Source organism: Octopus bimaculoides, chromosome 30 (genome assembly GCF_046866305.1).
Source record: "Octopus bimaculoides isolate indiv1 chromosome 30, ASM4686630v1, whole genome shotgun sequence".
NCBI lineage: Eukaryota > Metazoa > Mollusca > Cephalopoda > Octopoda > Octopodidae > Octopus > Octopus bimaculoides.
The window spans coordinates 1,916,692-1,929,191 of record NC_142957.1 but is presented as its reverse complement, the minus strand read 5'-3'; the positions used below and the strand labels follow the sequence as shown (position 1 = coordinate 1,929,191).

The 12,500-nt window shown below is 34.8% G+C and overlaps 1 protein-coding gene across 8 annotated transcripts in view; it reads left to right on the top strand.

Annotated features, from left to right (window-relative positions):
• The window catches only part of LOC106882816 (adhesion G protein-coupled receptor G6), a 157,641-nt gene extending 146,235 nt beyond the window's left edge, over window positions 1-11,406 (top strand). For 7 of the 8 annotated variants that reach the window (XM_089346140.1, XM_089346139.1, XM_089346141.1 and 4 more), the window contains 4 exons: window positions 3,313-3,457; window positions 5,662-5,734; window positions 9,067-9,455; window positions 10,711-11,406. In XM_089346140.1, the coding sequence (XP_089202266.1) occupies window positions 3,313-3,457; window positions 5,662-5,734; window positions 9,067-9,455; window positions 10,711-10,757 (654 nt within the window). In that variant the 3' untranslated portion in view covers window positions 10,758-11,406. Of the gene's footprint in view, window positions 1-1,582; window positions 1,690-3,312; window positions 3,458-5,661; window positions 5,735-9,066; window positions 9,456-10,710 lie in introns of those variants that run through there. The other variant, XM_089346144.1, reaches the window with a different exon arrangement.
• Window positions 11,407-12,500: the final 1,094 nt, after the last annotated feature.

The following is a 12,500-nucleotide window of genomic DNA, read 5'->3' as shown; positions in this document are numbered from 1 at the left end:
ATCCATTCAGTACTTTTCACGTAGTTTTGGATAAGAAAACAAATGACTAATGTGTGTGTTTGTGTCCATGTGTATGTGTGTGATGGGTGTATATATGTATAGATATATGTATGCATGTATATATATGTATATATGTGTACATATTATATGTACATCTATATATATATAGATCTACACATATGTATACATATACATGTATGCATATAGATCTATATCTATATATATATCTATACATATACGTGTACATATACATCTATATGTATACATATACATCTCTCTCTCTCTCTCTCTCTCTCTTTCTCTCTTTCTCTCTCTCTCTCTTTCTCTCTTTCTCTCTCTCTGAAAGTATCTGTCATTACAGTATCGAAATGTGATTGTTTTAGTTAGTGGAATAGTTTCATTTTTAAAGTGAAAGTATTTGACATGAGTGTTTTTGTTTCACTTTTGACATGTAATACTTAAATAGTGGAGGAGATATTATGTTGCCGTGGGCTCGAACTCTGCAAGAAGTTAAAAATTTCTTTTGACTAAACACAACTGGAACCCTAAGTAAGGCACCTGTAAAATTTGAATGAAATTGGTTGCGTAGTTCTCGAGTTTTAGGGATTCACACACACACACACACACACACACACACACACACACACACACACACATTCTCATTTTTATATATATAGATAGCTACTCAACAACATGATGCGACGAACTATATTCATCGGCTGCGAAATTACATGGCGGAGTTACCTGTGTTAATAAAGATAACGCTGTCGGTTAACCTTTGTAGAACCCAATATCAGTACATGGACTCGCATATTTGTACGCAACGTATTTGTATACTGCGAAACACCCTCGCAAGCTGTTTGTTCCAGCCCATATCGTGTGTTAGAAGCTAAACCAAAGTATATGGCTTTGAACATTCAGAGGAGACTGGAAACTGTCAGTGTTGATCGACTTGCGCAGGCTTTCGATGAGTCTGTTCCCCAACCACAACTCCCTTTTCTCTTCTGCCTCACACAAACAATCCACATATAAATATAACACATTATCCAACAACTGTAAATTTCATACTGACAGGGTAACCAAAAGCGAGAGAAGAATACATTGCCCCGGCTAGGTACACTGGCACATATCTTTATTAACACACAAATAAACACACAAAAAATGTTTTCTTTTTATACTTCACAAGAAAAAAAAGAAAAAGGATTGCTGAACTTTGCATTTTCTATGAACTTTTCTTTCTTGCGTGGACATTTTTGCAACAATATTTTTCAAATAGATTGTTAGATAGCTAGACTGGGTGATGCGTTGTGTTCTTCAATTAAGAGCTTCACCTCACATTAATATGCGATCCTTTTGACACCTGACGCGTGGTACACCATGCACCTGTTCAGGCAACGTTGATTTAAGAGCGTGAGCTAATATACCGTACATACATTTGATCACTATAGACAAAACCTTTGTGCAGGTCGTCAACGGGTAAGTCTATCATTATTATTATTATTATTATTATTATTATTATTATTATTATTATTATTATTATTATTATTATTATTATTATTATTATTATTCCTTCGTAACACAGTGTAGGTAAAAATGCACAGGAGTCTTTAGTCATCTGTGAAGTTACAACAAGGCCCTCAGACAGATAATACTTTCCTTAAGATGTGCGCTGTGCCCAATAAGGCTGCATTTTGCAAGACATCAATCTTGCATGGGATTTCCAGTTGCCTTAAGAGGTCTTGAAGTTTCAATGGGATTGAGCCCAACGCACCGATCACTACTGGTATCCCTTTTACATTACCCTCTCGCATTCTATACAGTCTTGCCATTTCCACTTTCAATTCGGAGTACTTGGTGGTTTTTTCAACCTCTTTACTCACAATGGTCCGGATAAGATTCCTTGTTTGTGTTATGTTCTCCGAGTGGATGTATGGTATGACAGTATTTATCTTTTGTGTTACTTTATTCATCATACTCCTATCTACCCTTCTCATATTCATGAGGATTTGTTTCTTCTGGAGCATTCATTAAGTCGGTGAGTCGTCTTTGAATTTCAAGCAATTCATTATCTAGTAGGTTCATTTCCTCTGCATGTCCACCCGCCACACTATCAGGGTTCACTTTATAATGTTCCTGTTCCTCCTCCTTAACTGCCCCATCACCATTCTCCTGTTCCTCCTGTCTACTCTTCTCCCTGCTTTCAACTACTACCTCTCTGTTTTCAACTGCGGCCATCCTCTATAGCTCATCCACAGGGTCTCTCAGACTCTCACTAATCCGAGATATTTCCATTCCAGTTAAGTAACCCTTCCTCCTAATCACTCTCACTTGGTTCATTAGGTTATTTTCTGACATTGGACACGTGTTCGTTTCCATCCAAAATTTCAAGGTACGTCGGCCTATGCCGCGACTTCCTTTCAGCTTTGCTCTTTCATGACATTCGATAAGTGTATCAACTCTTCTTTCGTCCACTTACATCTGTTTTCGCGCACAGCGCGTATGTGATCTGTTGTGATATAACTACCGTCCGAGGACAGATCACTACCCCTGGTGCGTGACGTTTCGGACGTGCCGGGCGGGAAACCTTCACCATGATCGGCTCTAGCTTCATTCTCGCCGTTAATTCTTTCCTTGTGTTGCATCATGATTTCATGAGTCGTTCGAAGGGTTCCCGCGAGAATTGTTACTGAGATCCCATCTCTCTCTTCCTCTCTTCATTTGTATATACACGCACGATAGTATGTGCATACACATATATATAAATAACGTGCTTGCATTGTGTCGCCTCCGTAACCACAGTGATTATCATTACCACCATCGTTCTACCCATAGCATTTGAAATTATCAATTTTCTCTGTTCAGACATACAAAAGATCATCTTTAGTGAATTTTAAAACTTTAATATCTACAATTTTCTCTTAAAATTCTACCCTCCTTTTCTTTCCTTTCCTTTCTCCCTAATTATGCAAACATCCGTTTTATTGCAAATGAACATCTAGAAAATTTTAAAACTTTAGTATCTACAATTTTGTGGGGAAAGTTTTATCTTTCTTTTCTCCCCGACTACCCGAACATGTAAACATACCTTTTATTGCAACAAAGCAATTAAATGCATGAAAAAAAATAAATAAAAGAATGTTTTTAAAAAATTAAGGAGGTAAGCACCTGCCAATATATACAAACTTCACAAAAAGTACTGATATTGATACAGTTAACCATATGCCACCATCCTGCAAAACAATATCTATTGAAGACCATGTGTTACTCTTAGAAATCTTTAACCTGTTGTCGATGTTGTTATCATTATTGTAGGCAATGGCTGCCTTCTTACACTACTTCCTCCTGGCATCTTTCGTGTGGATGAGTGTTGAAGCTTTCTTTGTCTATCTAAGTGTAGTGGTTGTATTCAAGACGCATGAGATGTCTTTTATGAAGAAGAATTCAATTTTGGCCTGGGGTATGTATAATGGCTTTCTGGTTTTGTCTTAAACTTTATATCATACGCACATATTTCTTTTCTCTCTCCTTCCCTTACACACACACACAAGCACACACGCACACACACACACACACACACACACACACACACACATACACACACACACACACACACACACACACACATTCTCCTTATTTCGTTTTTGTTTGAAATTACTTGATCGGAAAAGGTTCACTTGAATGATTTAAAACCAGTATATCTGGATCTTATTCATTTCATTGCACCAAAAAAGTGTTGCAGGGAAAAGTTAGCCAAGACAGGTATTGAACTCTGGATACAAAACACTGTTAACCATATTTCTTTAAGTAGATGTTATCCAGTAGGGGTTCCGTTTAAATTTCCGTATTAGTTTGTTCTAACTTTACAGAGATCATTCATAATCACATCTAGGATAGTGCTCTATGTCCTGAGTCCTCTACATCATTATCAATCTTACAATATTTAGAAGCACTTTTGAAGCTAGAAATTAAAATCTCGTTGCTTTAAATAATCTCGGTTTAGATTACAGATCTGTATCACAGTAAAATCCAGCCACATTGAACTTTGAATAAAAAGATCCCTACCTTACTGTTGTAGTTTGGCGCTACTTCAGCCCCATGATTATAAACGTTCTGTCGATGATTATCTTGTCAATACATCAAACACTACATTATTCAATTTATTCTTCCATTTAGAAAGACTGAAGAATGGGATCTAAAGAAATTTAGCTAGTCTTTCTAACACACTGAAACAAAAGTACAGAAATTGAAAACATTTTTGACAGTTTAAATGTTGTAGTATTATTGTGTAGCGTACGTAAACAGCCAGGTTATGGTGGTTTACTATCTAGCGTACGTTGAAAATGGAGTGAGATTGTAAGCTAAAATTCAGAGGAACCAATGGAAACATGGACTGAGAGGTCTGGTGGACTCACATCTGATGTGAAACACAGTAGATTTGAAGCTAACAACAAATAAACAAACATCTTCACTCGGTCTTTTTACTTGTATAATTTGATGAGAGTTGCATGTAAATTGTTCATCTTGATTTGGCGAAGAATTTAGATAAGACTCAAGGTTGTGGGCCCAATATTATAGTTAGACGAAACCACAGTAAAATATGTTAATGTTGATGTCGCTATTTGACTTCAGAGTAACTCTGCAGATTCATGAGCAATGACGTTCTTGACGTGACCATTCCCTCTTTTTAGTCATAGTTTATCATAGGTAGCATAATCCAATATGTCATTAATTTCCTAAAATGCTGTAAATTATTGTTCCTCAAATATTAGGCTTTTATTTCTTAGCAAATCAATAGACCATGTAAGAGCTCCCTCGTAACAATATTTGGAATTTGCAGAAAATTCAAAAGATATCATGTTTTAGAGAGTGACACAAAAAGAACACTTGTTTTAACATAACTTGGAACAAGGAAAATGTCAATTACCTAAATACCTCAATGAATGAATTGTGGAAAAAAGATATTAATTTTTATATGATCAACATGGTAGTTCAATCACGAATAAAGACAGATGAATAACTTGATTCTTATTAGAAAGGTAATGGGTTAAATATACATGATTTGGGATTGAATAGATTCGTAAACTGGCGTGATGTTGGAAGTAATTGAAAAGAGATGCAAACGCGTGGATACAAAGATGAATGAAATATAATATTTATACATCCTTGAGAGAACTAAAGCACACCCTCCTTGTTCTAGCTTGTTGGGTAGTCTAACGTTATTTGAATTTTCATGCAAATGGTTAGTCTGATCTCGTCTCTTGACGGAAATTTTTGAGTCATCCATTCTGCACTTTCACCGGACATACGAAGCAATATGTGAAGTTCGTGACAGTGAATTTTTGCTACCCGACCAGGCCATTTAATCTTCATAAATGTATCCAAATTTGTTTCACATTTCATTACTTTTGGTTCTCATTGAAAAATATTGTTGAAAGAATCCAAATTGCATATTACTGGTACCTATTTCCAAGAAACCAAAGGCGAAAATGGCGTGAAGCGACGCGTGTGATACGAAATAAAATATTGATTTCTTTCGAACTCGACAGTTTTTCTAAACAAAAACATTGTCAACAAAATCGATTCAAATGTCATATAATAATGATTTTAAATATTGATTAATATCTAGAGATTTATATTAATTTATGTAAATCTCGTTGTCAGGTCTTCCGGCAGTCATCGTTATAATTACCCTGGCAGTTAACTCCACCGACAATTACATTAAAATTGCACAGGTGTAAGTATTTTTCTTTTTCATCTACCTTATTTTCTCTGCTCTTCACAACTAATATTATTGCTAGATATATTTACTCCTTTAGTATTGTAGAATAGTAGGTCAGCTAGCATCAAGTCACGACTTTCATTGCTAGTAGTAAACCAACTTCACTAAAATTGTTAATGCTTTTGTTCCAAGACTCATGAATATCAATGATCTCATTTGCGTTTCTCCTCTCTTCAATTCAATACGACCAAATATCTACTGATGAAAGCAACATACAAAGATATAAACAAAACATCGAATATGCTTCACCTTCGTAATACAGATAATTAATTAATATTTTTCTATTTATGCTAAAATTACATTAGTTCTTGAAACAAGCCATGGCTTTGGCTGTATTTCCTCCAAAAATTGTGGCTCAAATTCTTTAAAGCAACCAGGAACCCTCCCTTTTATCATCGCAGATGTCAAGGAAAGGTCGTATAGGTAGGTGATAGAGTCAAAGGCGACAGGTTGAAAAGTTATCAACACTGACCTACATAAAGTTGAAATTTTTCAAAGACACATCTAAGGAAAGTGTCCACTGCCATCACATACTACAATAGATACGTGCCGTATTGCCACTGGAAAGAAGTTAATCTGTCCACACGCATACTATCAGCTCTGCTTGATCCTAAGCATTCAAGAATTATGACAGAACATTAACGTAACTCAACGAAAGTTAAATGAATAACTTGACTACAATATGACGAAGAAAACAGTAATCATTGATTTTATAGGAGAAACTGGACTAACACATGAATATAGAATTAGTTGGCCCACTAGTGCTATTATGTACCGGGTGAAAGTAATATGGAGATCCTCATTGCTAAATACGTTCCTGAAAGGTACGCTAATGACCAATTACATCTATAGTGCAGAATTGAAGGATGGAGAGGCCAACGGGTGGCTTGTACCTTATTGAGCTGTCCTCAACTATAATTGTACTATAGATATTTACTTGTAATAACTTCATACTCTCATTGGGAATGGTTGTGTGTCGGTATGAATTTACAAACGAATAACCACTGGTAAATATACGGTTGGGTGGTGACATGTGCATAAAAAGAGTGCCTGGATATCGATATAAGAAGGAATCTGGAAAAGAGAAAAACCATAGAAGATATTGGATGAAGTGACGAAGACATACCGAGATGTTGGACCAAACAAATATTAAGACATTATGTTGGAGAGAAACTTCTAAGTCATGTACGCATGAAAAAAATAGACGTATAATGGAGGAGGAGGAGGAGGAAGAGGTTGAGCAGGGATAGGAAGATAATGCTGATAGTGGTGGTCATGATGTTGATGATAATGATCATCATCATGGATAATGACCATGATAATACATAGATGACTTTTTTAAATATCACTCTGATTCAGTAACTCATGTACATAAGCATAAAATTTGTCGGTGTAAATACACACACACACACACACACACACACACATCCATACACAAAAACACACACACACACACACGCATACACACACACATACGCACAAACACACACACAAATATGAATATTTGTGTGTTTCTTTTATTCTTTTATTCTTTTACTTGTTTCAGTCATTCTGACAGCGGCAATACTGGAGCACCGCCTTGAGGGGTTTCAGTCGCAGGAATCGAGCACAGAACTAATTTTTAAGCCTAGTACTTTTTCTATCGGTCTCTTAGGCCGAACCGCTACACTACGGAGATATAAACACAACACCATCGGTTGTCAAGTGTTGATGGGGAGATAAACACTGGCACAAAGACACACACACATGAAAATATGCATATATATATATATATATATATATATATATATATATGTGTGTGTGTGTGTGTGTGTGTGTGTGTAACGGGCTTCTTTCAGTTTCCGTCTACCAAATCCACTCACAAGGCTGTGATTAGCCCTCAATTTCAATTCCCACCATCCATACAGTGTAAAGATAGGGATTCCTCAGTGCCTAAAACATCGAGCAAAGAATATAAGTAGCGATCCTGATTCACACCACGAAGAAATGATCAAGCTACGTAACAATCTGTTAAGCAACAACTACCCCCAAAACATACTCTCCACTGCAAATAGGAAGAAGAGTGAGGATAAAACCCATAAACAGTCTGTCCACCCCATGTGAAAGGCCTCTCGGAAAAGATACAAAAGAAAGGCGCTCCATATGGCACCAGGGGAGTATTCAAGAGTAATACAACACTTCGCAAATATCTCCTTCGAGTAGAACCAATAGACACCCCTTCTCTCATTCTCTAACACTTTCAGCTCTATACCAAACTATATTTAAAGAAGACTTCAATGAAAAGTTTCCAGACATGTTCTTGACCTCAGACAGAAAATAAATTGTTTTTACTTCAATTTTTTATACTTTTTTACGGATATTTGATAAGATAAGATTCATCGGAACCGGTAATATTTTCTTCATATATATATATATATATATATATATATATATATATATATATATTTACGGAGATGCACTTGCATAGCAAGTGACCTGATCTGAGATCGTGTGCTGGAACGAAAACAATTGCAGCGTGGAAGGTGTTTATAAGCCATTTAAAATAACACACAAAATCCGTTAGATTCACTTCAACATTTAAATTTAATTTGTCAAAATATTTTCGTCGCTTTGAGACCGCGATCTGTTTACTGACAAAATTATGTGCTGTATATATATATATATATATATATATATATATATATATATATATATATATATATATATATATATATATATATAGTCAAACCAAACATGAACACGCAAGAAAATACAATAACACGAGGACGTAGAACATGTACTGGTATTAGACGCTCAGGAAAGGAAAGAAAAGAAAGAGAATTTCACGTTTCGAGCGGAGCTCTTCATCAGAAATATAGAAAAAGTCCAAAGAAGGGAAGATGGAGAAAGAAAATCCCCAACGATAGACACGCTGTCACATATTGAAATGACCGGAACTGCCGCTACGTTCTGAGTTCAAATTCCGCCGAGGTCGACTTTGCATTTCATCCCTTCGATGCTATTTTCATCTCCATATTTTATATATACAAATTTCATATGCATACACCTCTAATCTTTTCTCATCCCATGTGTGTGTGTGTGTGTGTGTATTTCTGAGTGTCTGGATATCGAAAGGCCCAATAAAAATACTTTACTCATTAACGTACATAATTTGTCGCAATACGAGAAATTTTTTCGTTTTGTTTTAGATCGAAATCACTCCACATAAATCCTTCTGTGATACTTCATTTTACTGACTGAACTTCTGATAAATTTCTTTTCTTCATTGTTTTCTATTTTCTTTGTAGCTGTTGGTTAAACAAGCCATCTTTCTATGCTGCTTTTCTGGCTCCCGTGGTGATAATTCTCATCTTCAACTTCATCATGCTTTCTCTAGTGATAAGGCGTCTCATATCACTGCAAAGAAACAAGAGATTTGGACACAAAAAAAGAAAAGTACGTGTTCTGGGCCTGGTTGGTTTGTTGTTTTTGCTTGGACTCACATGGGTCTTTGCATTCTTCGCAGTTAGCGAAGCAACAAAAGTGTTTGAGTATCTTTTTACTATATTCAATACCCTTCAAGGAATGTTTATCTTCGTATTCTATTGTATATGCAAGAAAGATACCAGAGATGTCCTCAAAGAGTTTGTGAATAAACGAAAGAGAGTGAATCCCTGGAAAGTGACCGCCGGCAGAAGTAAGTGCGACTTGTGTTTTGTTTTTGTTTTTTTTCTTGTTCATTGCACCGTCAGAACCTTCGCCAATATTGTCATGATAGTGATAAGTACAAACATCATTTCTAACAACACAATCACTTTTACGATAGACGTCATCAAAATATCAACGCTGCTGTTGTCGTCGCAATCATCATCATCATCATCATCATAATCACTACCTTCATCATCATCGTCGGCATCGTCTTCGTCGTCGACGTTGTCCCCGTCATCGTCAGCAACTATAGACATATGCTCTCTCTCTCTCTCTCTCTCTCTCTCTCTCTCTCTCTCTCTCTCTCTCTCTATATATATATATATATATATATATATATATATATATATATATATATATATATATATATATATATATATATATATATATATGTGTGCAACTTCAACAGCGAGAACCAACATGATGACATAAATCTTCATTCTCAACAGATTCTGGCAATTTTATATGTGTATAAATACCTATATTTACATATGTAGGTTTATGTGTATGTGCTCGCATAAATACATTTTCTCTCTCTCTCTCTCTCTCTCTCTCTCTCTCTCTCTCTCTCTCTATATATATATATATATATATATATATATATATATATATATATATATATATACATACACACACATATATATATATACATACATACACACACATACACACACACACACACACACACACACACACATATATATATATATATATATATGCGTAGAAATCTACATGTATACGCATACTCGTCTATAAGAAACTTAAATACACATATAGTAATACTGTACATACGGCAATAAATACATTCCTGTATAATACACAATACATCAATAAATAGATCTACATTAATATATATATTCATCCATTGATAGACCCATGTAAATGTATATACAGTCATAGATCCGTGTCAACTCTACATACAACTATTCACATCTTTAGCAGAATAGCACAAAACAGTCCATTCTCTTATATAAATATGGCTACTCCTTCCAGGAAATATTCCCCAACCAACATTGTCAATATTTTGCAGCATAGTCCTGATAGTTTACTTCTTATTGCAAGTTATATTCAATATAACTTGAATATAACTTGCGTTGTTCATCTATAATCTTTCTGTAAAGAGACATCCTTTCATACATGACAAAACATATGATAGTAATTTATATATATATATAAAGTATACAGTCCAGGAATTAACAAGTTTAAAATTAATATTTTATATCGTTTTCTCGTTGTGTTTCCAGGTCCTGGTAATGAAATTGAGGATAGAACAGCAGAAACAAACTTATAAGTGAAAATCGAAAAAGTGCCTTCAAAAATCGCCTTCAATAATATTTTACGTTATAAAATAATATTTTCTCCATATATGATATTAAATATAAATATATAATATTAAATATAAATATTAATATTAAATATAAATATATACTATTGAATATGAATATTAAAAATAAATATATATTATTCTTTTCTCTAGGCACAAGGTCGGAAATTTGGGGGGCGGGGGCCAGTCGATTAGATTGACCCCAGTACGCAATTGGTACTTAATTTATCGACCCCGAAAGGATGAAAAGCAAAGTCGACCTCGGCGGAATATAATATATAAATATAATATATTAAATATAAATATATAATATTAAATATGAATATTAAATATACTTGCTTGTTAAGAAACTATATTTGTACCTTTCGATTCAACAGCATGCAACCGAGAGACTGCATAATCCGCAATAATATAATCTTAAATGTTTAGTCTTCGTGCTTTTTTTATTACTCTTCATCTGTATCCAATCGTAACGTGTCTATTTAGACTATTGCATGAAACACAGGAAAACAGAAAATGTTGCTTTGATTTGAAACTGTGTTGATATTCTTTCTTATTGCCACGTTAATGTTATCAACGTAAGCTTTAAAATTGTTAAATAAAGGATTAAATCTGACTTGTTGCTACCTTCGTTTTTAGATGAAATACTGTAATACAGCAGCCTCGAGAGGCGGTGATTTCATCTGTTATTTTAAACATTCCACTACAAAGTTGAAAACTTGCAAGATATATCTAACTTATTAGATATAACTAAAAATCACTTCTTTAACTTTCTAAAAGACATCTCAACGCTTCTAAAAGCAAACTTCGTTTGTTTATTTACGTTTGTCGTAATTTGAATTTAACATGAGAGCGTCTCATGAAGCGAGATTTATATATCTTAATTTGCAGAGGAATTTGTAGTGGGTAGTTTAGCTTAATCGGTCAAAGCATCGTGACATGTAATCACGGGATGTGAGTTCGAGTCCACAGCTAGCCACCTACACTTTTCTCTGCAAAAATAGGGATAGTTTATCCTGTTCAGGCTATATTGCTAGCATTATTCTGCGATTGAGAATTTAAAATTACAACTCTAACTTATTAGATTTACAATCGTTTATCTAATTAGCGTCATCAGGTCTTTCAACTGACATTGTTCTAATAATGAACGTTTCGCAAACAGCTATATTCCAACCAAAGAACTGTACGTGTTTCTGTCCTTTACACATTCATGTTTGCTTTCATTCCACAAATATTACACAAACACCTGATTGTGCATACTTGAATGTCTACATTGAAGTATTTTTTAAGTCGAATTCTCTATCTGATCCAGAGGCTCGTTAGGCCCCAACGTATTTCAACACACCCCACTGAACGAGATGCCTGTTTGTCGCAAGGTTAACCCCTGGTTATTCCCGGTACTCCTTTTCAGATGAGATCACTGGAAGTGTCTTCCTTGTGGACACAAAGCACCGAACCAATAGCTGATGCGCCTATATATATATATATATATATATATATATATATATATATATATATATATATATATATATATATATATATATATATAAGGAGAATTCACGAAAAAACAACAGATGAAGTCAGGTTGTGTAGACAACAAATGGATGTATTAGTATAACGCTCGGGAATAGAGAACGTCTTTAACTTTTCGAGCCTACACTCTTCAACAGAAAGAAACAAGCAGAGAAAAAAATGTGTGTAGTGGTCAGC